This window comes from Theileria orientalis, chromosome 4 (assembly GCF_000740895.1).
Source record: "Theileria orientalis strain Shintoku DNA, chromosome 4, complete genome".
Taxonomy (NCBI): domain Eukaryota; phylum Apicomplexa; class Aconoidasida; order Piroplasmida; family Theileriidae; genus Theileria; species Theileria orientalis.
In genome coordinates this window covers 1,455,464-1,482,294 of record NC_025263.1, presented here as the reverse complement: position 1 = coordinate 1,482,294, position 26,831 = coordinate 1,455,464, and the positions used below count along the sequence as shown (strand labels likewise).

At 42.1% G+C, this 26,831-nt stretch overlaps 15 protein-coding genes across 15 annotated transcripts; 8 read left to right on the top strand and 7 right to left on the bottom strand.

The window, feature by feature from the left end:
• Window positions 1-23: 23 nt before the first annotated feature.
• TOT_040000672 (uncharacterized protein) lies at window positions 24-3,539 on the top strand (the record flags this gene model as incomplete). The annotated part of the gene is made up of 8 exons (XM_009694309.1): window positions 24-308; window positions 392-486; window positions 527-672; window positions 703-818; window positions 1,040-1,305; window positions 1,335-1,384; window positions 1,696-2,208; window positions 2,308-3,539. The coding sequence occupies 8 exons, from the start codon at window positions 24-26 to the stop codon at window positions 3,537-3,539; spliced, it is 2,703 nt and encodes a 900-aa protein (XP_009692604.1).
• Window positions 3,540-3,625: 86 nt separating this feature from the next.
• Window positions 3,626-3,823, bottom strand: TOT_040000671 (hypothetical protein; the record flags this gene model as incomplete). The annotated part of the gene is made up of 1 exon (XM_009694308.1): window positions 3,626-3,823. One exon carries the CDS (start codon window positions 3,821-3,823, stop codon window positions 3,626-3,628), a length of 198 nt encoding a protein of 65 aa, XP_009692603.1.
• Window positions 3,824-4,078: 255 nt separating this feature from the next.
• On the top strand, window positions 4,079-6,009 carry TOT_040000670 (DNA damage response protein; the record flags this gene model as incomplete). The annotated part of the gene is made up of 7 exons (XM_009694307.1): window positions 4,079-4,529; window positions 4,601-4,797; window positions 4,902-5,235; window positions 5,328-5,455; window positions 5,513-5,662; window positions 5,846-5,917; window positions 5,950-6,009. The coding sequence occupies 7 exons, from the start codon at window positions 4,079-4,081 to the stop codon at window positions 6,007-6,009; spliced, it is 1,392 nt and encodes a 463-aa protein (XP_009692602.1).
• A 105-nt stretch (window positions 6,010-6,114) lies between these two features.
• TOT_040000669 (DNA repair protein Rad51) lies at window positions 6,115-7,537 on the top strand (the record flags this gene model as incomplete). Its single annotated transcript, XM_009694306.1, has 5 exons — window positions 6,115-6,253; window positions 6,298-6,590; window positions 6,733-7,015; window positions 7,118-7,252; window positions 7,356-7,537. 5 exons carry the CDS (start codon window positions 6,115-6,117, stop codon window positions 7,535-7,537), a joined length of 1,032 nt encoding a protein of 343 aa, XP_009692601.1.
• A 404-nt stretch (window positions 7,538-7,941) lies between these two features.
• On the bottom strand, window positions 7,942-12,205 carry TOT_040000668 (uncharacterized protein; the record flags this gene model as incomplete). The annotated part of the gene is given in 11 exon segments (XM_009694305.1): window positions 7,942-9,075; window positions 9,160-10,279; window positions 10,294-10,328; window positions 10,410-10,848; window positions 10,888-11,037; window positions 11,092-11,523; window positions 11,575-11,687; window positions 11,718-11,797; window positions 11,831-11,977; window positions 12,017-12,107; window positions 12,149-12,205. The coding sequence occupies 11 exon segments, from the start codon at window positions 12,203-12,205 to the stop codon at window positions 7,942-7,944; spliced, it is 3,798 nt and encodes a 1,265-aa protein (XP_009692600.1).
• A 233-nt stretch (window positions 12,206-12,438) lies between these two features.
• TOT_040000667 (conserved hypothetical protein) lies at window positions 12,439-15,554 on the top strand (the record flags this gene model as incomplete). Its single annotated transcript, XM_009694304.1, has 3 exons — window positions 12,439-14,052; window positions 14,085-14,153; window positions 14,553-15,554. 3 exons carry the CDS (start codon window positions 12,439-12,441, stop codon window positions 15,552-15,554), a joined length of 2,685 nt encoding a protein of 894 aa, XP_009692599.1.
• A 113-nt stretch (window positions 15,555-15,667) lies between these two features.
• On the top strand, window positions 15,668-16,669 carry TOT_040000666 (uncharacterized protein; the record flags this gene model as incomplete). The annotated part of the gene is made up of 1 exon (XM_009694303.1): window positions 15,668-16,669. One exon carries the CDS (start codon window positions 15,668-15,670, stop codon window positions 16,667-16,669), a length of 1,002 nt encoding a protein of 333 aa, XP_009692598.1.
• Window positions 16,670-17,073: 404 nt separating this feature from the next.
• On the top strand, window positions 17,074-17,961 carry TOT_040000971 (conserved hypothetical protein; the record flags this gene model as incomplete). Its single annotated transcript, XM_009694302.1, has 1 exon — window positions 17,074-17,961. The coding sequence occupies one exon, from the start codon at window positions 17,074-17,076 to the stop codon at window positions 17,959-17,961; it is 888 nt and encodes a 295-aa protein (XP_009692597.1).
• A 308-nt stretch (window positions 17,962-18,269) lies between these two features.
• TOT_040000970 (uncharacterized protein) lies at window positions 18,270-19,353 on the bottom strand (the record flags this gene model as incomplete). Its single annotated transcript, XM_009694301.1, has 8 exons — window positions 18,270-18,290; window positions 18,321-18,392; window positions 18,421-18,451; window positions 18,570-18,682; window positions 18,713-18,815; window positions 18,847-18,991; window positions 19,029-19,116; window positions 19,210-19,353. The coding sequence occupies 8 exons, from the start codon at window positions 19,351-19,353 to the stop codon at window positions 18,270-18,272; spliced, it is 717 nt and encodes a 238-aa protein (XP_009692596.1).
• A 110-nt stretch (window positions 19,354-19,463) lies between these two features.
• TOT_040000663 (26S proteasome regulatory subunit) lies at window positions 19,464-20,740 on the top strand (the record flags this gene model as incomplete). The annotated part of the gene is made up of 6 exons (XM_009694300.1): window positions 19,464-19,733; window positions 19,831-19,962; window positions 19,996-20,092; window positions 20,125-20,207; window positions 20,367-20,489; window positions 20,519-20,740. The coding sequence occupies 6 exons, from the start codon at window positions 19,464-19,466 to the stop codon at window positions 20,738-20,740; spliced, it is 927 nt and encodes a 308-aa protein (XP_009692595.1).
• Window positions 20,741-21,060: 320 nt separating this feature from the next.
• On the bottom strand, window positions 21,061-21,713 carry TOT_040000662 (conserved hypothetical protein; the record flags this gene model as incomplete). Its single annotated transcript, XM_009694299.1, has 4 exons — window positions 21,061-21,347; window positions 21,386-21,463; window positions 21,496-21,603; window positions 21,647-21,713. The coding sequence occupies 4 exons, from the start codon at window positions 21,711-21,713 to the stop codon at window positions 21,061-21,063; spliced, it is 540 nt and encodes a 179-aa protein (XP_009692594.1).
• A 106-nt stretch (window positions 21,714-21,819) lies between these two features.
• Window positions 21,820-22,200, bottom strand: TOT_040000661 (60S ribosomal protein L36; the record flags this gene model as incomplete). Its single annotated transcript, XM_009694298.1, has 2 exons — window positions 21,820-22,118; window positions 22,152-22,200. The coding sequence occupies 2 exons, from the start codon at window positions 22,198-22,200 to the stop codon at window positions 21,820-21,822; spliced, it is 348 nt and encodes a 115-aa protein (XP_009692593.1).
• Window positions 22,201-22,831: 631 nt separating this feature from the next.
• TOT_040000660 (uncharacterized protein) lies at window positions 22,832-25,398 on the bottom strand (the record flags this gene model as incomplete). The annotated part of the gene is made up of 7 exons (XM_009694297.1): window positions 22,832-22,956; window positions 23,221-23,326; window positions 23,884-24,057; window positions 24,400-24,555; window positions 24,634-24,846; window positions 24,953-25,106; window positions 25,193-25,398. The coding sequence occupies 7 exons, from the start codon at window positions 25,396-25,398 to the stop codon at window positions 22,832-22,834; spliced, it is 1,134 nt and encodes a 377-aa protein (XP_009692592.1).
• Window positions 25,399-25,728: 330 nt separating this feature from the next.
• Window positions 25,729-26,078, bottom strand: TOT_040000659 (hypothetical protein; the record flags this gene model as incomplete). The annotated part of the gene is made up of 3 exons (XM_009694296.1): window positions 25,729-25,784; window positions 25,835-25,914; window positions 25,999-26,078. The coding sequence occupies 3 exons, from the start codon at window positions 26,076-26,078 to the stop codon at window positions 25,729-25,731; spliced, it is 216 nt and encodes a 71-aa protein (XP_009692591.1).
• A 121-nt stretch (window positions 26,079-26,199) lies between these two features.
• On the top strand, window positions 26,200-26,649 carry TOT_040000658 (hypothetical protein; the record flags this gene model as incomplete). The annotated part of the gene is made up of 1 exon (XM_009694295.1): window positions 26,200-26,649. One exon carries the CDS (start codon window positions 26,200-26,202, stop codon window positions 26,647-26,649), a length of 450 nt encoding a protein of 149 aa, XP_009692590.1.
• Window positions 26,650-26,831: the final 182 nt, after the last annotated feature.

Genomic DNA, 26,831 nt, shown 5'->3' with positions numbered 1-26,831 from the left:
GTGTTGCAAAATGTGAATTAAACATGGAAAAGGATAAAACATCGGCGGAAGATACGGAACAGTCGTCAACGGACTATTTCGACAAGTCCATAGCGGACAATGAGCAGAAGCAGTTTACACATATCGATGACGGGTACTACGAGGAGGATGAGCCGGAAAAGACCAGTACAAGGAGTAATATCTTCAAGCCATTTAAATTCATATTCCCTGATCGATACCCTCTGTCTTGGTTCGCGTTTCACCTAATACTTATCGGAGCATACTTTATCTTTAACTGTAACAGCCCAGACAGCAAGCAAACAGGCAGGGTATCTAGTAGGAGATACATAAGTTACACGCGTATATTGAGTGGGATTAACGATAAATTGATATTTCTAAAATGTGTGTTCAGGTTATTGGAGATGAGTTGTCCCTCGGGGCCCTGGTGTCGATGATTTTCATCTTTACCACCAACGTCGCAATACACATCGCATTCATGTTCGTACGGTAAGTTCGTGTCATTTGAAGGAGTGTGACTGTGGCTTAGGTACCTGCTGGTCAGCTGTATTTTAAACAGAATTTGCCTGAGCAACGCACTCTGCTTCGCACTGCTTAACATGTTGGATCCGACGATCTTCTACGCAATCTTTTCAGCATTTCAGTCTATGCTGTGGCAAGTGCTGATAAGGAAAGGTAATTTGGAGACAGAATAATGGTGTGTAGATAACGAAATAGAAGACATATTCCTTATTGATGTTTTTTCGAATCCAACCTTCAGAGCGATGTTGACGTTCCACAGAGCGTCGCTTCCGTGGATATCCTACGGAGTATACCTGTACGTAATTTTATCGATAAGAGTGAGTTGTTGCCATGTTTAATGCCCTCATGGACGCATTAGAATAGCTACACAAATATTAGTAATATTGATGATAGTGTAGTAGATGGAATAGATGATAGTAATAGTATGGCTATTGGCATTATTCATGTTAGGTAGCAGTAGTATAAGTGTTAGATAGTAGTATTATAAACTGTGAGTGAACGGTGACTGATTAATATTTAGTGCCTGCTACTGTCAGTTTTAACGTTTCTATTTGAACTAGGATTTCTGATGAGCTCCAACGACTCGATGAAAAAGTACCTGGAGCTTTACATAAAAATAAGGAGGTTTAACATCCTGTGGATATCGTACTCGCTCACAAAGCCGAATCTGATGGAGCTCATAGAGTCTCTATACAAAAAGGCGGGCTTCGAGCAGATGAATCAAACGAAGAAGAAGAGAATCAACGTAAGGCCAGTGTTTAAAGACAGAGCCCTGGAAGTTTTAAAGTAAGTTTAAGAGTTAAAAAAAGATACAGGGACCACAACATGACCTCAGGAGACTTTAAAAAGACAGTTAAGGCACTAGGTAGGCACAGATTAGTTCATTTATTGATTGGCAACTGACTGAATAAATAACCATTTGAATGACAACCGACTATTGCTAATCATTAAACATATAACTATCTATTAGTAACTACCAAACATATAACTATCTATTAGTAACTACCAAACTTATAACTCTCTATTAGTAACTACCAAACATATAACTAACTATTACTAATCACTAAACATATAACTATTAGTAATTACCAAACATATAACTAACCACCTGATTGATCACTAAACATGTAACTATCTATTACTAATCAAACAATTAAACTGAATGCATGATTGTAGACCTTCCCACACACGTCACGGAGTCACTGATCAGTAACTCGAGTAATTCAAGGCTTAAAAATTGGATGCTCGCCTACTATGTGACAAAGACGTCGCCCTGCATATCGCTGCTGCACCAAGACATCATCCTCAAGAGCGAGGACATGATACAGAAGGTGTCGGAGTTGCTGTTTGATCAAATATACGCAACCACGAACGACTACATGGAGGCAGATAAGATGGACAGCGAGACTATGGATAACAACTACACAGCGCTGGTTAACTCAGATTCGTGTCCGTCGAGAGAGGATAAGGGGAAGAAGTTGGGAATCAACCTGACGAACATAGAGGAAATACCAGCACAAATCATAAACACAGCACTGGATATAACAGAAAACACAGTGAAGGAAGTGGCGGACACAGCCAAGGAGGTGATGGGACTAAAGGAAAATGCTGCGCCAAAAATTAGCAGGTCTGAGCTAAAGGAGAGGATAAACGAGAAGGTAAAGAGCAGGAAATCAAAAACAAACATAGGTGCGTAGCATGGATAGTTAGGGCATTAATTAACTATATCACATAACCTTTTAATTTTTGGCAAAAATGGAATTTTTCACCCCAAATAAACATTTTTAGAAATGGTGCCGCCGGGAGTTCAAGTATCAGCGCTTAACTCGCCGAAGTCGTTCCCAGATTTGGAGAAGTATGATACAGTTAAGAGTCTGAAGGCAGTAAGAAGAGACTTTAAGGCGGAGAATAGGAGTAACATGGGAAATAAGAGAATGAGCAGTGAAGCAAGCAGCTCGGACGGAATAACGCAAATATATAACCTGAGGAACGTCAGAGCGACGATCATGAGCGAAGACATTAACATCCAGGACGTGCTTAACTTCAGAGGACCGGAAATCGTGGATGTGAAGAACTCGTGCGACGGGTCGAAAAACACGTTCAACTACAAGTATGACCGCTCAGAGCTGTTTATCAGCAGAGAGAGGTTGGCGCTGTTTCTCCCGGAGGAGGACCTGGATAAGACGATAAACCTGATTGACATATCAGGCCACGGAAGAATCAACTTTAACATAATTAAGCAGGCGCTGACGAACCTGTTCTCGTCGAGGAAAAAGTTTAAGCGCAACCTGAAGGGACAGCAAAGCGTGTTCAGAGTAGTGAAGAAGCTGATGTCAGCCTTCTCGTGGATCATCTCCTCAGTGATACTGGCCTTTATGGCGGGAGTGAAGGTGGAGGCAATCGTGGTCTCAGGAGCAGCGCTGCTCTCAGCACTCACAGTGGCACTCAGCTACATGTACACGAACTTCATCACCTCGGTCATATTTGTGGCCTTCTCGAACCCGTACAACGTAGGAGACAGAGTGAGGCTTGACTCGGGAGAGCCGCTAATCGTGAAGAAGATCAGGACGTACACGACGGAGTTCGTGTCGATCCACGGAAAGATACTCATATACCAGAACTCGCTGCTCTCGACCATGAAGATCACGAACGAAAGCAGGGCGGAGACGGCGACGCTGGAGATCATCTTCAAGGTCGACGCGCACACGCCGGACGCGGCGCTGGACAAGTTCACGAGGATCGTGAACACTGCGATCAACTGCAGGCCCAACGACTTCGTCAAGGACAGCGCAGGACTCTACGGCTACGAGTTCTCGCCGGGGCACTGCTACGAGGTGGGACTCTGGCTCACGTGCATCGAGAGCTGGGGGAACTGGCAGAGGATCTACCAGCTGCGCACGGAGGTGCTGCAGCTGATCATCAGAGTCTGCAAGGAGCTGGGGATCACGTACTACCTGCCAATACAGCCGTTCCACTTCAAGGACGGCCTCGAAATTTCGAACCACAAACACAAGTTCTAAACTGTTTAGGCCGCTTAGGCCGTTTAGGCGTCACGGGTCATTTAGACGTCAACGGTAGCCTGGGCTACACCCGTAGCACATGTGGGCTAGGTACACGGTTCGACTATATCGTTTAGGCAACACGGTTCGACTATATCGTTTAGGTAACAGGGGTCGTTTAGGCAGCCTGGGCGAAAAAAGAGTGTGCGAGAAGAAAAGCAAGTTAGGGTGTGCGATGGCGCACCTAAAGTGTAAAATAGGATTTGTTGACAGCAGAAGGGGAGTTTATGACCCCCGAAAACCATGCAGCTAACAACCGGTAAAAGAGTGTAAAGTAGATTTGAGAGTGTGTTGGAATGATAAACACAGCACGAAGATGTAACATAAGACCTGTATCGGAATAATATAGATTTAAATACACGTTATTTGTTACTTGAGGGTGGTTTAGGTTAACTGTGTGAGTAGAAACGACTGGAATCACGCCGCAGCATTGTGGGAACGGCCCGGTTTATTTAGTAATTATTCTGTACCGTATTTTACAGCAAGTTAAACACTAGACAATGTCGCTAAAAAAGAAGCCTAACACCGAGGGATCGACGCGGAATTTTATCACGAGGACCCAGGCCATTAGGAGACTGCAGGTCTCACTCCGCGATTTTCAGCGCCTCTGCATCATCAAGGGCGTGTATCCCAGGGACGTAACCAGAGGAGGCACGGTAACCAGCAAGGGCGTAAACAGGCGCAAGCTGAAGAAGGACAAGGTCTACTACCACGTGAACGACATACGGAGTCTCGCCTCCGGCGACCTCCTGTCGAAGTTCAGGGACATAAGCTCGCACCTAAGGCGCTTCAAAAGGCTGGTCGAGAGAGGCGAGCTGTACGACGCGAAACTGAAGGTGAAGACGAAGCCGAGGTACTCGCTGGCCCCGATCGTGAAGGAGCGTTGCCCCTCGCTGGTCTCTGCGCTTGAAGACATGGATGACGCGGTTTCAACCATATCCGCAGTGGCAGGTAAGTCGCAAGTTGTTTTAGTCCACAGAAAATGTGGATTCTTTGAAAATTTTCACCAATTTTACGTTTAGCGCTCGCCGGTGACGAGTCGAGGGGACTCAATCCCTCTTTGGTGCTCAAGTGCTCGACGCAGCTAAACCACTTTTTAAAATACGTATCAGATACCGGGTGTTTGAAAAAGACCTTCATATCAATAAAGGGCTTTTATTTCCAGGCGGTGATCTTAGGCGTGAACGTAACGTGGATCATTCCGCACGCTTTTTCACAGGTAAATTGCAGAGATCTTAGGATTTACATACACGTATGCACGTTTGACCATGTGTGTGTATATGTACGCCAATATGTACACGTAAAACGGCTAACGATGTTTAGAATTTACCGGATGAAGTTGATTTCAACGTTATCGCCACGTTTGTGGAGTACTATCTGGAGCTGGTCAAACTCGTAAACTATAAGCTGTATCTCATGTCCAACATCGCATACCCTCCCAAGTTCAAGAAGGGCCTAGAGGACCACGGGGATGACTTTTACAACATGGAACTGAGCAGAGTGGCGGAGGAGGAGGGTCTTTTCTCAAACCTGAAGTTCTACGTATCCAGGGAGGTGCCCCGGGGTCCCACGGCCCTGGTGCTGTTGAGCGCCGGAGGCACCCTCGTGGACGACGAGAAGGAGGCCACGCACGTAATAATGGATAAACCACTGAAAGGTACCGTTGAACTAAGATATTATGGAATTATTGATTTAAGCTCGTGCCCACATGGGCGGCTGTTGTAGTTTAAGCAACTAATTGACCTTTAGAAAAACGATTCAATTGTCTGTATTTGCAGCCTCAGTACGTTTTCGACTCCCTGAACTGTAACATGTTGTTGCCAACGAACCAATACGCCGTTGGATCCAAGCTGCCACACCACCTATCTCCGTTCACCGTAAGTTATATCTTCGCTAAAGAGTATGTAGAAGGACGAGTATTACGTTCCGGATAGAAGAATCGAGTTGAACAAACTGATGGAGGACAGCCTAGAGCTGGATGGCCGAGGTATGTTTTATTTCAATTCCTGAACGCTGACTCAACCTTAGAAAAAGCAGAGGAGGATACGTCCATGAAGCAACTTGAAGTCTTGAGGGAAGAATTGGTATGTTATACTATAATATAGAGTTGGATGCTGCAACGTTAAGTTATTTGTTGGAGACTTCTATCCGATTAAAAGAGGAATCAACATAAATAACTGGCATATGTTGAGCACCACTAGATATATAAGAATAGCCCAGATTAGTCACATCTGAAGGCGAATTGGCCATAATTAACATTTATACAGAACCCTGAACTCAAAAAACTGCGCAAATCGCTAATGCCCAAGAAGCATAAGAGACTTCTTTCGAAGATCGAGGTAAACACCATACCGACCACATTTTTCTTTAGTTTGCGAAGCAGAGGAAGCAGGAGCAGGCGAAAAAGCTGGCATCTAGAAAAGCAACCTAATATAGCTGATATATGCCCTACGTTTACACCTAGTTCACACTTTACTATTTCGTGTAGTGTACAGAAAGCCACACACAATCTTTTGTGGATTCACTTTTTATGACCATGGGTTCAGACGAATTATCGTTAGTTAATGAAAACAACGCCCTCAGCATCTCCGAGCCTGCGCCGCAGAACCCGCAGGCGCTCGAATGCCTTTTGTCGAAGGGGCTTCTGCAGAGAGACCTGGATTTATTGCGAGAAGGTATACACACCTCCCTTTAATTCCGATATTCATAATTAATTCAGCGGGATACTCCACTCTAGAATGCGTTGCCTATGCACCTCAGAAGAATCTGCTGGTCATTAAGGGCCTGAGCGAACAGAAGGTAGCGAAGATCAAGGCAGCCTGCAGGGAGCTGTGCCACCTCGGCTTCTGCTCCGGGCAGGACTACTTGCAGGCCAGAGGCAATTTGATAAAATTTACGACCGGATCCGTCCAGTTTGACACCCTCTTACAGGGCGGCATCGAGACCGGCAGCATCACCGAAGTAATTGGCGAATTTAAAACGGGGAAGTCCCAACTGTGCCACACCTTAGCAGTATGTCGCTATTTAGTCGTGATTTCCCGCTTTTAGCCATTTCGTATTTAGACTGCTATTGCCTCGCAGCTAGCCGTTTGCACATTCTATGATACGTATACTTTATGGCACATTTTCACACTTTTCACATTTGCACCTTCAGGTCACGTGCCAGCTTCCCGTTGAGCAGAGCGGGGGCGAGGGGAAGTGTCTCTGGATCGACTCCGAGGGGACCTTCAGGCCCGAGAGGATCGTCTCGATTGCGAAGAGGTTCGGGCTCTCCCCGTCGGACTGCCTCGACAACGTCGCCTACGCCAGGGCCTACAATACCGACCACCAGCTTGAGCTTTTGGTAGAGGCGACTGCGATGATGTCTCAGACCAGATTCGCCCTTCTGATAGTCGATAGCGCCACGGCCCTCTACAGATCAGACTACTCCGGAAGAGGTACACGCCATATATTTTTATTTGACTGATGCATAGCTAGTTGCTGTCCGTGCTTTTTTATTGGAGCCATTGCCATTAGTTTTCATTAAATATTGGTTTTAGGTGAGCTGGCCAGCAGGCAGATGCACCTGTGCAAGTTTCTCAGGGCTCTGCAGAGGATTGCAGACACGTTCGGGGTAGCCGTCGTTATAACGAACCAGGTGATTGCCAAGGTTGACGCAATGTCCTCCTTTTTCGGTATCGTTTACCTACTGTTGATCAGCTGAGTTATTTATCGATCATATGGGCAGGGTCTATTAATCACATTAGTTAAATGACTCATTTATTATTTCTCGTTTAGGCAACGATAAGCTGCCGGTTGGTGGACACATTATTGCTCACGCTAGCCAGACTCGTTTGTTTCTTAGGCAATCGAAGGGCGAGAGTCGTATTTGCAAGGTGTACGACTCCCCGGTGTTGCCAGAGGGCGAGGCCGTGTTCGCGATCACTGATGGAGGCATCAGTGATTACCAAGACCACTGAACATTTAACGCAACATCGTACCATTCAACAGGCATGTTGTAACTGTTGACGGATACCGGACTTGGCACGGAAGGAATTGTTATCTACTCACGTATCGAAATTTGGAAAACTATGTAAAATAACAACGGATTACGAACGAGTATGTAGGCACGTATGGAAACTTTTAAAAATTAAAACAAATTAAATTTACCACGTCTATTATACATTTCGAGTCGTTGTCTACTTCATTATGGCATAGAGTAGTTATATTTTACAATGGCTTCGTCAGGACTGATTGGCTAATGTTACTAATATTTTACACCATTAAACTTTACATTCAGTTTATAATAACAAACGCTACTGCTATGATACACCGGTTAACTGTGTTGAGACTATGATACGATAGGAACGGTTACATTTCTCATCTAAGGACAAGCTGGTGGCGACTTTTGAGGCTCTTTGCGCTGAGTCTTCTTTTTAGGCTTGTGTGGGTGGCGACTCTTGGGATTCGCTGGATTTTGTGCTGGGTGGTGATGCTCAATCCTTCTATGTACTGGTCCTTCGAGATTTGGATTGGGTGGTTGTGACGCACCCTTGTTATCTAAATCAACCACGCCTTCTGATATTGTTACATGCCTAGTCGGATGTTCTACATTTTCTAGATTCTCTGAATTCGTTGGCACTGCTGCTTCGACATCAGCTCCCAGATCTCCCCGTTGTCGCAGTAAGTGTTGTTGTTGTATGAGTTTCTGCCTTTCCCATTGACTTAATTGCTTTGGTTGCGGTTGTTGAGGTTCTTGTTGTGTGATTTGTGGTTGCTCTGGTTGCTCTGGTTTCTGAGGTTCCTGTGGTTCCTGTGGTTCCTGAGGCTGTTGTTCCATTTCCGCTTGTTCAACAGACATTTTCATGTACTTATCGTAGCTCGACTCAACTGACATGGTCTTGAGTCTGATGGGCCTGGTATCTGGGCTCCAGGTATTCAGCCATACGTTCTCGTAGCTTTCCATGTCAGAGCTCCTATGGTGGCGGTGCTGCGGCGGATGCGTAGATTCAAACGTAGGCTTTGGTATGTGGTGTAGTTTCTCAGGTGACGTTAGGTTCCTCAGCCCCCTTGGTTCTCCAGCCACCTTGCAGGGCTTAATCATCCCTGAGAACGTTGGCTCTATGTTGAGCGGCCCTGTTGAAACCTGCCGCTGGATTGTTCCCGAGTGCCTTGACACTGTGGAGGGCCTCGGAGGATCTCCCCAAAGGAAGTGTGCGATCTCCGGTGTGTGATGGTCTGGTCCCAATGCGCTTATCATTTCAAACGATGTTTTGTCTGTTCTCCCTTCTCCGTCAGCTCGACCCGGCTCCCATTTAGGTGTTACATAGTCAGGCCCACTAAATCCAGCTCCCGATCTTCTCTGTGGCCCATCTTCTACTCTATAAAAAGCACTAGCCTCATTCGCTTTGTGTCCCACCACAGTGTCTCTCTTCTTGCTGGCACTTTCTCCTTTACCCAGCAGGTTGTCCCACCTCTTAAATATGCCCCTCTTTTCGTTTTCTGGGCCCTTGTCGTTCTTCGGATCTCCGTGTGGTCCATGCGGCGGCGGGCCATCTCTCTTATGCGGCACTGTGTAGTGATGGTGTGAATCTCCGTGCACGAAACTATTTATTATTGGCTCCAGCCCTCCCACGTTAAGCGAATTCTTGAAATATATTGGCGACTGCGCACCCTCGTAGCCTATTCCGAGCAGTTTACACTGATTTCCCACGAACTTCATCAGGTCTGATTTCAGTCCAAAAACTGCTCTCGTGTTTGACCACGACTCCACGCAGGTAGCCCATATCACGAGGTTAATGTAGTGCGACACTTGCAGCTTATCGCAGTGGAAATATATGCTGTTGTTCACGAAGTCCCTTGGCCTTCCGTTCACAAACGTCTTCACGTTGTCTCGCAGCATCTTCAGCGCAGCTGGCGTCGTTGATGACGACATCTTCAGGTTCAGCTCCAGCGTCGCGTGCTTCGCTCTCGACTCGTTTATGATCAACATTTTACTCAGCAGTATGTTCTGGTATATTATGTGCTTCCCGTGCGAGGATCTGAACTCAGTATTGTAGGTCGTTATTCTCCTCACGTACATCACATGCCCGTCTATCCTAACCCTGTCGCCCACGTTGTACGGGTTTGAAATGACGACGAACATGATCGCGGTGATGAAGCTCGTGTACATGTAACTGAGAGCCACGATGGTGGCTGAAAACAGACCTATCGTCGAGGGCAGCACTATGTTCTTGTTGATCCTGAACGACAGCAGGAGAGCCACGAACGACATGAACCACAGGATTATGCTTATCAGGTTCCCTACCAGTTCCAATATGCTCCTTTGGTTCTTCAATGTGGTTATCAGCTTCTTCCTTATTGAGCACATGTTGATCACGGCCATCACGAAGTTGTCGCATGATATGGCGCTGCAGTTCGATATGTCGTAACTCAGGAAGAAGTCCTCCACTATCTTCTGGTCCAACTCTGAGCACATCTCCTTCGTTATGTATCTATCGTCTTCCTCCTCCTCGTCATAATTGTCTATTGTTTCTCTTTTATTCATCAATGCCCCAACGCAAGTCTCAGATGGCATGTCAGGATCCAATATGGTATTCCTGTACTTAAGAAGCTCTGGCACCATGTTTGATGAGCTTTGACGGTACTTCCTTTCTCTTCCAGGCCTATATTCCCAATTAATTTTTGTAACTTGGCTACCGCTACTATTGCTACTACTATTGCTAATGTTACTTACTCGAAGTCTCTTGTTATGTACATGTCGTCCACTCCCTTGATTGTTTTAAGATCACTTAATCTATTTACTTTGTAGTCCACTCCCATTACTGTTTCTGGATCGTACATTCCACTTACGCTTCTGTCGTATCTTTCTGTCTCCTTTTCATCCAGGGCCTTGTTTGAGAATTGATAGAACTCCAAAGTTTCATCCTCCACGTAGTCACCCGTCTCCTTGTCAGTCTTAACTTCGTGCTCTACCTTCAATTTTGACATGTGAACCGTTACCAGCCTCTTGTATTCCTTACTCCTCAGGATCGTAAGGGAGTCGTATATCTGATCAAACAAGAACTTGGAATAGTAGTCGATAGTGTCCTTGCATATCAGCTGTATTGAGTTGTGTAACAACAATATCTCAGGTGGGTTGTGGATAACATAGTTAAGCACTATCCAATTAACGCTTGGCTTTATGGACATTGAACTGATCCACAGGTCCTTTAGGAAATCTGTGCCGTTATAATCGTGCAAATCCAAATCATTTTTTATGTTGTGGTATTGCCATTTACATAAAATTGGCCTAAAAATGTTCATGTTTAATAACCATAAGTGATCTTACCTAAAAATTTTAAAATCATCCTTGCGATGTTGCATCCATACTGTGTTATAACTCTTTTTTACCACATTCATGTCAATGTTTAGAAACTTTTCCATCAAATCATCCAATTCTTTCATCCTCAGCGACTTTCTATAGTACACGTAGTTCAACCTATATCAATTATTAGTAATTGATTAGGCGGTAATACTTTAGTAGCACACATACCATTTGAGTGTAAACTTTCTCAGACACGATAACTCATTCAAATAAGTTGTCAGGTCACTCGAGTAATTTGCGAGGAACTGTAACTCAAATAGGAACAGCAGTGTCGATAAAATCAGTTTTCTAACAGCAAATAGTATGTGCAAGTGGTACAGAGATTTACAGTACGAATAGCACTTGGAGTCGATCCAGAAATCCCTAGGGATCAAATGTCCAAACATTTGAAACTTGTAGGAGGTGTATTCAGGAGTGATGCCACCTAAGAATAATGAACAAAGCATAAACCAACTCTTAATAAGGCACCTCAAAAACACCGTATAATTTATCAGTGAGCACATTAAATAGAACACTCCTGGGTCCACTGAGTAGGCTATTAGCACTGCGATTCTCGATATTCTCGAAAACAGCTCAAACAGAAACTTCATAAAGATGAATCTAACCATTCATTAATCATTTATTGACAAATCGGTTATAAGTGGTTCTTACCTTACGAACAATATTAGAAAAAGTACAATTATATTGATAATAAGCAAAATGAACAATAATTTTAGAGTATTTATGATGAGATCGAATTGCTTCTCGTCACTGTTAAAATAATCCTAAAAATCAAATTTAATTTAACCGCTAACCTTGATGTAAGACATGTATTCGTACTGAAGTTGTAAATTCTCATCAGGATTTTCAGGTTCTATATAAGTCGGAAATGTAACTAAAGAAGTGTGTAACAAAAATTTTAATTTACTTGCTCGAAACGATAAAAAAACCATAAAGGCAAACAGTTGTATTAAAATAAAGTTTAACGGTGTGTAATCTGGGATGAAATCCCAGAGCATCACTTTTATGTCAGACCATAGGCCTGATTCTATCAAGGCATCATCATCTCCGTAATCTACGTACACATTTGATTAAATTTTGTTTAAAACATTACCTAAAGGCGAAGATAAAAGAATTGTCTTCTTTTTGCTGCGTTCTACTCTTTTTTCACTATCTTTATCCGATTTTATTGTACTTGTTGAGTCCTAACGATATTATATTTACACACTTGCCTTGTTTAACTTACCACCGAAAATCTTTTGGTCAATAGCCCTTTAAATCTCGATGACTTCCTCAAATCCATCCTTTTTAGTGGAAAGTCACATATATATACTAACTTAAAAATCTGCAATGGGGAGTATCAAATAGATAGTCCTTTCTACTTCTATGATCTAAATTTGATCATCATTTTTATATTTTTGATAATGTAACAAATATTTATTTCATCCCTCAATGTAGTTTTGCTTCTTCTATACAATGAGCTTCAAATTTTCAATTCATATTAAAACTCTATAAAATTCATTCTTTAAGGGGATAATGTATTTAAATATAGTTAAAAATAATGTAAAATATTTATTCCATCAGAAGAGATATAATATAGAAGCTAATTCGAATCGTTGTGAATACAATGATGTGATTCCATTCAGTTTTAACGAAATAGATAAAATTGTTAAAAAAAGGAACAACATTTCTGAAAAATCTATACACATAGATAAATTGCACAGAAATGTATTTTATAAGTTCATTAGACAAACTAATTCGATAATTTACTCGAACGTATCATTAAATAAACCAGTTAAAAATAATATAACAGAGACCGTTTCATCAGATAATTTGAATAATAAAAGGGAACCTGAAGAAGAAATAGTGTGTAACCAGATAGAGAGGATTCTGGGATCTCTGGACAAAGATAACTTAATTATCGTCTTGCAAAGGTCTCTCGCTGCACACTACCACTCAAAGTTAAAATGCTGGTATAGCCTCTCAACGAAGACACTTAGGCACTGCTTTTTGAATGAACAGAAGCTCGGGTGTGAAGACTTGGTTAAGATTTTGGCCTCCCTGAGCAAGTGGAGGTTCCACAGTCTGTCAGAATTTGGGAATAAGATAGACTTTTACATACTCTTGAATCACAAATGGGACACGTATCAAGCGTCGCAGGTGCTCTGGAGTTTGTGCCACTTGAATTTGTTTACACTCAAGGCGTTTGATTATTTAAATGACATAATAGTAGGTAAATTAAGTTCAAGCACCCTGAATAAGACATTGGCCTTAAACAGTAATGTACCGGATTCACAGAATAATGAGGTTTCAGCTCCTGAAACTGGAGATGGTGAACAGGATTTTGGTTTGAATGAAGATTTTTATGAAAACATTCACAGGATTGCGTCGGCTAATTTAACGAGGCTGTCAAAAACTGGTATCAGTAGTCCCGTGTTGAGCTCCATACACGACTACCTGAGTAAAAATTTGGTGATTCTAAAGTGTTTAGACACGAAAACGATGTTGTCAGTAACGGCTTTGTTTCCACACGGAGTGTATAACGATAAACTCACAATTTCAGTACTTGAAATTTTAGCGAGCTCGTTTTATCGTTACACTCAGGCGCAAGCAGTGCAAATTTTGTATAATTTCGCAATTGTCCACTCAGATCTGTCTCTCAGGGCTAGGGACCTTGTGATTAAGCTGCTTTATCAATTTAGGGTCTTGGTGCTCTCTTCAGACTGCACATTTATTCCGAGTGCTGTGTGTAAACTGTTGTACGCATCAAGAGTTTTTCTAAGCAATTTTGACATCAACTTTGTGTCAAAATGTCTATCTGATCTTAACGCAAATTTACATCTGATTGGACAATTTTCACTCGTAGGAAATATGTTGTGTTTAAATCAAATGGTTAATGAATTTGGAAGTAAGTTGGACTCTCGACAGAGGGAAAATATAGCCAACACCATGAACAACTTGATCAAGTTTGACGAAAACGGGAGCTTTAGTAAACTGGTGGAAGGTTCATTGGTACCACTGGAAAATATGAAGCTATGGCACCTGTCTGTTGTTAATAACATTGATGGTAAACGAAACACAGATAGCACCTTAGGTTTGGTGAGTAACCTTAACATGTACAATGCTACGAGGCTGAACGATTCCTTTAGCGTAAGTTATGAAAACAATTATGAGAGTTGCAGGATTTTTATGAGACGTGCAAGGGAGAAAACTATATGTCCTCAATGAAAAACCTCGTTCTATTTATCGCAGTGAGTTTAAATACAAAATATCAGCTTAACATATAGAACTCGTTTGGAAACAGAGATTTTATGAAAATCCATTACAGAAATTTGACACTGTTGACCTGCTGTAAACTGTACAGTTCACCGTAAGTATATTAGTAACCTTAATTAACTAACATTGTCTGTAAAGTTAACTATGCTTAGGAATAAAAATGATATTTTATTGTCATACTGGGACATTATTGCCTGTTATTTGCAGTGCTTCAAGGTAACTATTGACCGTGATCACCTATTAAGCCACTACTAGTACTACTATTACCACTATTAATTCTAATAGTATTACTACTACCACTGTTACTGCTACAATTATTACTGTTAATACAAATGCATCCATTAGTACCACCATTAATAACAATAACAATTTAGCTACTAAACGTGTTCAAAAGAGAAGTTGCATTTAGTAATGGACACATACCAAGTGTTTCAAATGCCCTAATTAAAATTTTAACTAACATATTTAAAGAGGATCCCAGTGAAATGGGAAATGAGTGTAAAGCAGCTGTAAATTATTTGGAAGACACGCGGGGTTCCAGAGTAGTAGAAAATGATGAAGTTGTTATAGTCAAGTTCTGGCAACTTATTAGGCTATTCAAAGGGGAAGCGAGTGTGTGCAACGTTAGTGGATGCAATGGCACGAATAAGGATGAGATGGCCAAAGAATTATTTGACAGCTTCTACTCTCACACTTACAGTAACCGTAGTTATTCAAGAAGTGGAAATGGCAGAGAAAACTCAGCAGTTAATTGTTACACATCAGAAGATGGAACAAGCAGAGGTGGTGAAGTGGAAGTAAAAGAAAGAGAGGATGATGACAGGAGTAACAAATACATAAATAAGTATTTACAATCGAGTTGCAGGCCCATTCAGGTGGATTTAGTGTATACGAAGCTGTTCTTCTTGCAAGACCACCCCAAATATTTCATCAGACTAATGCCGTCAATAATCATAGGAGAAGCCCTAAACACGAAAGCGCATGACCTTGATATATTTAAGATAGCAGATTTGCTGGAACGGGAGAAACAGTGGAATTGCCTATCCAGGTACTTGGATGCCAATGGTGGCTCATTTGGCCATCAGCCTTCTACAAGTTATGAAAAGAAAAGTGAGGAATTAGAAGGCTCTAAAGTACAATTACGAGGTTTTTACAGCAATTGGAACGTGTCGGAGATGGAAATAGACTATATACTCGAGAACCAGTACACAGGCCCTTGGATGTGCCCATATATTCTGAAAAACGCCTCAAATCAGACGATTTTAATTTTTCAAATGAAAAACAAAGAAGTAAGCAACTTGCATATATTCGATGTTCTGAGAAGGGATGTTTTGACCAAGTTTGGGTACAACTTTATTGAACTGTGTTATTGGTAACCACATAACCACAAATCGTGCTATATCTGTGTTTAAGCATCATAATTTTATTTATTTTTCACATAATATTTTTTAAATATCGTATTCCTGTTTAATATATTTTTCAAATTAAAATGGCCGATGTAAATAGGGACGATAGTGCCCAAAACATGTTTTCAGATTTAAATGAATCTCCCAAAGACGATTCGAATATTTTCATCGACGACTATGGGAACCACAGGGCCGACAAGGGCTTCGATGTGAAGGTGCCAAATCGCAAAGTAAAGAAAAAAATTAAAAAATCGCTGAAAAAGGCGGACGAGGACTTCGTTCCAGCTCAGACTGACTTCAAGCCTGACCTGGACGACTACATAGACGCAGATTTTGAAGAGAAACCCACTGTCAAAAAGACCAAGAAGAACACGGGCAAGGAGTACTTTGATGGACTGCTCAAAAACATCAAGGACAGGAAGAGGCACACGCTCAAGTTGACCGACGAGGAGTGCAGGTCGCTCTGCAGAGGGCTCGCTGAGAGGATGATGATCGCGTATAGAGAGGACCTGGAGTCAATCAAGAATGGTAAGCCTGGGCTCGCGAAGCTCAAAATGCTCAATTCCCTATCGGAGATTAACAAGCCTTCCTGGAGGCAGTGGTGCATCACCGAGGGCGTGGCCACCGCCCTGGCCTCCTGGCTGGACAACCTGCCCGACGGGTCGCTGCCAAACCTGACGGTCAGGACCAAGATTCTGGAGATCGCGCTCCAGCTGCCCCTCCAGCCCAGCGATCTCCGGGAGACTGGGCTGGGCAGGAAGATCGTATCGCTGTGGAACCACCCTGACGAGTGCGACTCGAACAGGACCATCATTCGGGCAATCGTGCAGAAGTGGACGAGGCCCATGCTGGGCATCGCCTCGAGCTACGCTGAGGCCCAGGAGCAGAGTGAAATGGAGAGCAAGCCGGCCGTTCCAAGCGACGTCGGCTACAAGGATCGCAAGTTCAACTACACCTCCAAGAGTGTGGCAGTTTCCAAGGAGAGGATCAAGAGCAAACTTTCGCAGATGTACAGAAACATAGAATCTAAGCATAAAATGCCCGGGAAGGCCACCCGAGTCAACTTAACCGGAGGGCTCAAGTAGCCGGGTTTAATTTTTATTTCACTTTTATTTACCACACATCTCATGGATTTACGTAGCATATACGATACTAAGTGATTTTAACGAATTTCAGATTCCAATTTGTGTGCGCAATGGGAAACGTATGCCATGTGGTCGCCCCTGGCCCTACAGGTGAACCTATGAACAGTTACTTTTCATATAATGTCATTTATAAGTAAATCAGTTGCTCAGAGTTCTTATAATCCGTTTACTGGGACTCATATTCCGAACAGTGGGACTTCTGGTGGTTTCGGCGGCTTTGGTTCGTCGGCTTCCGCTTCCGGCCAAAACTCCTCTCTTTTGGGTACTGAATATTTACCTATTTCACTTAATAATTTCTTTTAGGCTCTTCATCTCAGTTTTCACTATCGCAATCTGCACCTTCTTTGACTAGTCGACCCGGCTCCTTGTTTGGTCAGGCCACTCAGACCGGCCAATCGCCGTTCACTCAGTCTAACACTCAGCAGGCTGGGCAATCTCTTTTTGGTCAACTTGGCGCTCAACAGACCACTACTTCTCTGTTTGGTCAAACTGCTCAGGCTAACACTTCTTTATTCGGTCAGTCTAGCACTCAATCTGGTACTTCTCCGTTTGGTCAGACTGCCACTCAGCAATTCACTGGTACTTTTGGACAGCCTGCCACTCAGACTTCTCAGTCGCCCTTTACGCAGAGTTCTGGCTCATTGTTTGGGCAGACTACTACCCCTCAAGCTGGTACATCGCTTTTTGGCCAGACTAATACCCCTCAAGCTGGTGCATCGATTTTTGGCCAGTCTAATGCCCCTCAAGCTGGTACATCGCTTTTTGGCAAGTCTAATACCCCTCAAACTGGTACATCATTGTTTGGTCAACTTGGAGCTCAACAAACTGGCCAATCGCCGTTCGCTCAGTCTAACACTCAAACTGGTGCATCGCCATTTGGACAAAGTGCACAATCTGGTACTTCTTTATTTGGCCAGCCTGCCACTCAGACTTCTCAGTCGCCGTTTACACAAGGTTCCGCATCATTGTTTGGGCAGACTAGTACTCAACAGACTGGTGCATCGATTTTTGGCCAGTCGAGCACTCAACAGACCTCACCTTTCGGTCAACCGAATTTGTTTTCCTCTGGTTCAAAGAGTTCACAGCCCGCTACAGCCCCGGCCACTTCGTTAACTACTAAGGAGGACCTACCATATGAGCCTTGGATGTTGGAGGCGTTTAAGGCCGATAAATTCGAAGTAAGTTCATTATGTTTCCTTAGTCCCCTTTCAATTAGTACACTTATTTACTGATTCATTTGTAGAATGGCAAGATTCCGGAGCTGCCGCCTCCCATAGCTTCGTAGCGATGTTGATTCACGAGAAGCTCATAGACCGCTAACCGTGATGAACTTTGGGCCTTAATTATGATGCCTTCCCTTACACATATTTGTCATCTTAGGTTTCCCTTACACATTTGTCATCGCAGGTTTCCCTTACACATTTGTTATCGTAGCTTTTCCAAGCTATTACGTTACATTTTACATTGTTATTAGTATTTTACATTATGTCTAACTTATGTTAAACGATATTATTGACTTAAATTATAATGTTGTTTCATGTTATTTTGAAAGTTTCAGTTTCTGTAAGTTAATGATTGATTTTACACTTACTTTTGATCCGTATTTAGACTCAAGGTTTGCAATTAGGCCTGAAAAATCGTTGTATCTTCTTTTACGATTCGCCTGAAACTGATGAAAATGTCCATCTTACCATTATTTGCGCCGATAGTTCCTCAAAGTCCCTAATTTATTGTCATGATAGTTGCTACTAATTGGTGCTAACTAGTGTGTAACAATAGTAACAAAGCCTTGGTAGTGGTAGTGGTAGTTTCTATGGGCGTCTGAGTAACTAAATCTTACAAGTCCTCGTCAGTCTTCTTCGCCTTCTTGCACGACTTCTCATACTTGGTTTTCACGCTCTTCATCTGCTTTGGCTTAGACGTCCTCTTGAAATCTTCAGTCGATTTTAGCTTCTAAGAACATTGCAACTCATATCGGCTTACCTTCGATTTAATGCTCTTGTTAAAAAACTCTACAAATCTATCCAGGTCATCTGCCTCTGAGAGAGGAATGCAGAACAGAATGTCCGTCAAATCTCCGTTGTGTCTACGAAACAGTCATTAATTCTGTCCAGTACTTATTGTAGTAGTCCATGAGATCCTCGTCTTCCTCCTTGCTTCCTTTGTAAGTCTTGGAAAAGTCCTCTATGTCCTCTTCCTGCACTGGAGCCCTGTAGAAGTCGAAGGCGGCTGAAAATGACACGTCGCCCTCACCCTCCCAACCTGAAGGCAGATGACTATTTTTGAGACGTCTGCTTACCGAAAACGTCGTAATTTTTTCTTTTTTCATCGTCCCTTAATATTTCATAGGCGTGCTGGAGCTGCACAAAGTGATTCTTGGCCTTTTCCTATAAAAAGATGAAAAATCACCATTCTAAAGATGCTAACGGTTACACATATGCCTTTTACATGGATTTTAGTTCAAATTAACTGATATTTACCTGGTCTTCTTCGCTTAGCCCTGCTAGCTTATCTGGGTGTGACTTTAGCGCAGCAAGCCTATAAGCCTTAACAATATCTCGAGTAGTGGCGCTCTGATCGAGGCCGAGAAGCAGATATAGTTTTGGCGTCTGATTCTTTCCCATTTTCGCCGTTTTAATGTCAACTGATCTTACACATTTTGGGGTACCTGAGTACCACTACAAATTTACCTTTTCTTCCTTTAGTTTACCTTTTTACTTAGTACATTTCAAATATGGATGTCGTAAACAAAACGTCTCTACAGGGTATGAACATGAAGGTCGTCGTTCATCCAATCGTTCTTTTATCTGTTGTCGACCATTACAACAGGTCCGCCCAGGGCACTTCCCGTAGAGTCGTCGGAACAATTTTGGGAGAATACATAAGCGGAGAACTGCACATCACCAATTCCTACGCCATACCCTTTGAGGAAGACGTTAAAAATCCTCTCGTTTGGTACTTTGATCACAACTACCATGAAACCATGTTTAAAATGTTCAGAAAGGTACGCTTGCTCACTCTAACAACACATTATATAATGAAACGCATTTTAAAACAGTTCCTCGATTGTTCAAAGCACAATTCATCACAATAATTTACAGATTAATGCCAAGGAGAAGGTCCTTGGCTGGTATAGCACCGGTCCCAAGTGTAAACTGGCCGACTTAGAAATCCACGAGCTTTATCGAAAATACTGCCCACATCCCGTATACATAGTCGTTGACATAACAGAGGTAACTTAATATTTTCATTTTGAACCCTTGTAGAAAGAGGAGCTTCCCATTGAGGCTTACATTTCCGTCGAGGAACCCACTAACGATTCCAGGTTCAGGCGCACTTTCGTTCACGTTCCCCTTTCCGTCGGTAAGTCAAGTTCCCTTCTCAGCCATGTTCAGGCTCCTTTGAGGCCGAGGAAGTTGGCTTGGAACACCTGCTGAGGGATCTGACCAATGCAACCACTTCGACCCTGTCAAAAAAGGTTTGTTTTAATTAGTACGGCTCATTGCATACTACTGAAACCACTATTCACTTATACTACTAGCTTCTATTACTTACTACAACTACTACTAATACCTACCACTACCACGAATACTACTAATATTGCCTTTACCTACTATTACTATCACAATACGTATAGGTTGAAAGTAAGATGAGTGCCCTGAGGACCTTGGTGTCCAAGTTAACTGAGATTGTTGAGTATTTGGGCGGTTTAATTTCCGGCACCTATTCGATTAACACGTCCATTATATACATGCTACAGGTACTTTCCTACTATATTACATTTTACAGGACATTTTTAACATGTTTCCTTCTATGGACGACGAGGAGCTCATTGAGGCCTTTGCGATTAACATGAACGACACTACGATGACTTCGTACCTCGGCAGCATCATCCGGGCCATGATTGCGCTTCACAACCTGATTAACAACATGGAGGAGAACAAGAGACGATCGCAGTTGAAATTGGCTTCCTCGGCCGCTCCCACGCCCACTGCTGGCACCAGCACTTAACTGCTGGTTTACTATCGGCTTAAGGGCTGCAACTGTAGCAGTGGACCACAACGTACTAGCTGACCCTAATGTAGTAGTTACTATTTACACAGTACTGTGACTGATTCGTCCTTTCCTTGTAATTACCGCTGTTTTCAGTCCAAAATCAGGTGTTGTGAGTGCCATGATATGCCGTAGGTTTTGTAACAACAGTGCTACAATATACGATAAGCAATGGTGCTATCATCTGTTAAACAATAGTGCTATCATCTACGGTAAACAACCGTGCTATAATCTGTTAAATAACGTTGCTACAATCTACTGGTGTCAATCTTGCAGCTCTAGCGCCTCTTCGCTTTACCCTTGGGCGCGGCCGCGGCATCCCTCTTACTCTTAGTCGCGGTCCTCGCCGCTGCGATCTTGCTCAGCTTGTTCGCAGCGTACTTCTTCGCCCTCCCCGCCTTGTAGTGGCCCACTCTCGCGGTGCTCTGCACTGCAAACTGCCCGTCCTCCACGTCCATGAACGACCTCGCCAGCTGCCTCGTGTTCCTGTCGGCCTTGAGCACTATTCGCGACTCGGCCAGCTCCTGCGCGTCGAACTTCCTCCTTCCCCGGGGTCCCGCGAGGCCTAAACAGCGCGTTTCTGCTGCGTTTCGCAACACATACCTGACAGCGGCACCCTTTCCGACCTCAGGTCCAACGGCGGCTTCGGTACCGACTGCGGAAACTCCGCGTTTTCCTCCTCTACACAGGCTGTCGTTGTTTATTTTTTTTACCTGGGTACAGGAACTTGTTTAACTTCCGTACCGGCTTTATGTCGTGGCCTCGCTGTATCATCTTCATCTTCCTGTAAGACTCAATTGTTCTCGGCAGTTCCAGAACTTCTACACGTTTTATTACACCGAGGATCCTTATGCGCTCACCTACCTTCTATCACGTGCCTTTTCGCAGTTCTATATCTCCGAAGAGCTTTCGACCTCAGTCCCTTTGACATTATTTATACTGATCTAACCTCAGGCCTCCTTACAATTTCCACTCCTTCTATCTATCACATATTTACGTATTTAATGTACTTTGCAATTATCAGATTATTTTTAGTCTTAGTTCCTGCGTTTGCGCTGGTTCTCCACCACTTGTTGCATCTCGTTCATTTTCGCCTTTGCGCGTCTGTGTGTTCCCAGGCGTCTCTTTGCGAATTTGAATGCTCTCTTCGTCGTAGATGCCGATCCTATTTTCACCAGCTCGATTAAGTTCCTTTCGTAAGGTGCGAATCCGCATACTTCTCTGATAACTTCCGAGACCAGCGTTGATCTGTTCGTTTTCAGTCCCTTTCTGCGACTCGGCCTCACTGAGCTCGTCAGCGGTATTGGCGTCACTGTATGTCCTTTGAGCAGTCCCACTACAGCCGTTTTTTATTTTCCACTTTTCTTACCTGATACTCCTGATCTCAGTTCCTTCTTCTTCATTTCCTTTTCTACCATTTTGCTTATGCTACTGATTAAAAGGCAAACCTAAAATTGTTGAGGAATCTTCTACTTTGTCGTTTACTTTTAGCACAAATTCCCTGTTATCTTTTTACTTCCTAGCTGTTGCCCAAGAATATCTATTGTTTTCTCTATTCTCAGTTTATCAGCTATACAACTCCGTGTTAAATTTTATTTTAACTGTTACTTAAATTTGTGATAGTTTTCTACTACTTTTGCCTATTTTTTTTTTAATATGGGGACACATCATTCCATGATTCCACTTATCCTCTTCTTCCATATTCTTCCCTTATTACTTACACATTACTTATTTTATGTACCATACATTCATTTATTACTTTTTAATCACATATTTTTACCATATTACTTAATTTTTTCTGCGATTCTTAATTATATGGAGTAATAGTTTATTATCAGAGTGCTTTTTATCATTAAGTTTCCTTTCAAAGAGATTCCCAATAAGCGTTCTCATCATTAAACAAACTATCATCCATTAAATAAGTTACAGTTGTTCCCTAGGCCTACCTAGTCTTTTATCTTTACCGATTTTCCATCTTTGTATCTTCCATTTACCCATGTTTCCTTTTTTACTATCATTTACTACCATTATCTATCACTTCATTCTCTTTCATTCCATAATTACATCTTCTATTCTACATGATAGCAGTTTATCTATTGTCACTCCTATTTCTGGATGGTTGTGTTTACTTAACAGTTCCCTCACTAATTTATGATCCTCTTCATTCAGCATGTCTAATGAACTCATTAGTTACCTAGTATCCTAGTTCTTATGTCTTTTAATTGTATAACTACTTATTTTAATTACCCATATTCTTTTTTTCATGGTATGTATATACACCTATCTATTTTCATTAACAATTGGATCAGATAGGGATAACTGATTAATTCAACATTAGTCTACTTATGAATTAATGAACTGTCATCATTTTCCAATTGTTAATCTTTACGTAATGCTAATTATATTTCTTAATACCTAGACCCTTAATAAACACTTACGTTTGTAGTTGTATAAAAACACGTATAGTGATTGATGCCATATCACTGGCAGTGCGTCGTGAAAGTGTATAAATTTATAAAAGTGCATTAGGCACTCCTTTATGACCTGCGTAATTTTTGTAAAAGATGCTAATAGCCTTAGTTTATCACTAAAAGTAATTGTGCACTAGCACTGCCAATGCCAATCTTAATGGTAGTCATAATGGCAATATTAACAACACTAATTATCGTGGACATAATAACTCTAATTACGGAAATATTAACGGTAGTAATTATGGCGACATCAACAACACTAATTATGGCAATATTAACAACGCTAATTATGCCAATATTGACGGTAGTAATAATGACAATGGTGGTGACTGGCACTGCAAATGTGATCAACTCGTGTTTCAACTACTAATTTTTGCTGGTTGTAATCGACTTTAATATTTAACTTTCACGATTGTTATCCTTAATATTTATTAAATTTCTTTAACGGTAATATTATAGGATATTGCTATTGCAAAGGGAAAATTGATCTAGTTATACTACATCAGAGTGTCCTTTGCCTCCGTGCTCACATTCGCAGTCACACTCACCCCAATTGCTAATCAATGACCGTACACCCATCTTACATTAATACTACCACTACTTATTTATCTACTTGCTACTAGACTCTACCTTGATTGGCAATCTAAACTTCTTTTGGAAGAATATCGTCAGTATGAAGCTCGTGCTACCATACCACTTCTGGCTCTTGCACATCTGTATTATGAATGCTGACACGTGCAACACTGGTATTGACACCTTCCTCAGCACACTTCCGATGATCGCCGCTTCTCTGTAGGTGCACCCCTGCTTATGCCATTAGATTCCGTTTTAGCTGTGGGCGTGATACCGCCCATCAATCATCTTTGCATAATATCTAACTGCTTAAGTCACCATGGTTAGCCAACAGTAATCATCTGGGTTACCGTTAATAACACGGGACCAACTGTTTAACTCTGTGGCCATCTGGTGTTCCTGGCTTATCTATCTGTTTACTCATCTACTCCACCCTTACTACCTAGTCTACCAATCCACCTAGTATATCTACTTAATCAAAAAATTTATTTTATCAGACTGGGGCGATACTTATGTCGACACTTTCTTTTCAGACTGTCAGAGTATCAATCATCATTTAAATAGTGCACCTACCTCCTCCACTAGTGGGAGCAACAGCCCCTTGAACCATGCTGTCGGCTTAAATATTGCCCTTATCAGGGCCTCGTAGTAGTGGTGGTTCAGCGTCTTACTTTTCGCCAGGTCCTCCCTCACTGCCGGCAGCAGCACGCAGCTGTAAAACGTCTCCGCCTGAACGCATCATATTCGTGCCTCTTGGGCCTACTACTCCTACGCTTCTAACTACTATCTACTCCCTGGTGTACTCACGTTCTCTTCGTTCATGTTCGACGAAAACAGCCTCGTCACTTCGTACATTGCGTTAGGCGACCAGTTACTTGGATTTGTCAGCTGCACCATCTCCAGCCAGTTACTCATTTTCGGGAGCACCTTGAACGCCTTCGGAAGTCCTCCGCTCCTATACTTCGACAGGTACTCTCCAATCTCCTTATACACCGGTCTTATCTTAGCCAATACATCTTCCTACAGTGGTTATTACTACTATTTATCCTTTTTTTCCTAATTCTTGTCTACGTATTCCCTGTCGCTGCACATATTTAGTAACTGATCACATCTACTTAGCTCATACCTTCGTAACATGGGTCTGCTTTATGTTATTTAATTTACTCCAGATTGCGTTGGTGTCCAATGTGGAATCTGGGAGGAATCCTGAGGAATCGACTGGAAGATCAAAGTCAACGATCGGGTCCTTTTCCAAGAAATCTATGCCGCTAACTCGCGGACTAAACTACTATTAGTGCTTCTTACATTGCCATTCTAGTTTACTAACGCTTATTTATTCATAATTTACTCGTTTTTATTAACTTACGTTGATATTTCCTCGTTGGCTTCTCTTATGAGTTTATTCACTTTGAAGCTCACATCTTTTGGCAGCTCCTCCACAAACTCTGCTTCAAAGTCCGATAAATCTGAATCCACCTCGTTAACCTTGTTCTTTTTCTTCCTTTTGGCGTTTTTATCCTTTTTGATTACTTTGGCATTTTTCGCCTTTTTATCAGATACCTTTTTCTTCATCTATTTATATACTCTACATTTAAAACTCATTTAAATATTAACAATATTATACACTTAAAATATACTTAATTTGTTTCTGTAACCTTCTATTTCCAATGGGGAGGCCAATTATCTTTTATCTTTCATACCTTGAGTCCTTAATTTTCGAAAATATTCGCGTCCACTGTGTTTAACCTTCTATATCTACTCACACATCTTTGTTTGCCACCTTCTCCAATATTTAAACTCCATACTCATTTTTGCTCATTACACACGTTATTATATTCTCTTTGAAATACTTTTACGAACACCGTTTTAAACACATTAGATCCTTTCACTTTTTAAAGTCTGTTATCCTATTTTTAGATCCATCAGCCTTACTTTTTTGTTTATATTTTTCGTCCTTCCTAATCATTTTTATCAATAATTTAACAGACATTATTTATTTTTAAAATACTCTCATCTTTATCTACTTGCCTATCTATCGCATAAACCCGTTTCAAATTCGTGTGTTGTACGTTTCCTCTGTTTTCGTACCTTTCACGTGTTTGTACTAGAATCTATTTCACTCAATACAACCGATGTACACTTGTGAATCTACTACCGTCATTACTCATTCACTCCTGCCGATGTTCTAGGCGCTTGCAAATTGTCATTTTGTTATCATCAACTGATTTCCTTTTTATCAGTGAACTTGTCATTTCTAAAAATGTGTTGCTTCAGGCTTTGCACATTGTTTCACCAGTGTTATAATGTGCAACGCCACTAAACTTGCCACCGCCCCTGATTACTTGACGGCTTACTCTGCTTTTTACCTTTACAATGCTTGACGTCTCTGTTCAATATAATCGTATTTTCAACACTGGCTTCGTCACCAACTTCCACATGTTCGTCTGCGACCAGTTTGAGCACTTTATGAAGGAGGTGGTCATCAACTGCAGCGTTAAGGCTCGCGACAAGATTTCTATGCTTGACGAGAAACTGGTTCTCGTCGACGATTACCGGTCCAGATATGCTGGCACTATTCAGTTTTTGAGCAAGAGGGTTGAGGACTTAAAGGGTCAACTTGATTCTGGTGCTGACGGTTCTCCTGACCTTGACGATGTTCTCTCTGACTCTGAGGTGAAGCGGCTGAGTTATTTGATTCGCACCTACACTTACAAGATTAAGGTTCTGACCGCCTACATTACCATTCTTAACAGCGTCAGGGTCAAGTTAATTGTGGTTAGGCGTGTTTTATGCTTAGGCCGTCAGGACCATAAAAGTACTTAACTTATCTACTCATTTTTTTCAGGTTTTTCTAACCTTATTTGTGCGAGCCTTTCTGTTCCAATTTCTTTCTTTTTTGGGTTTCGCGGGTTTGCTGTTCTTAGGGCTTTCTCTTCTCACATGCCACTCGTTAGTCTTTTTGAGCGTGAACTCAGTATGTTTTTTTCTATTTTTTTCTTTGTAAT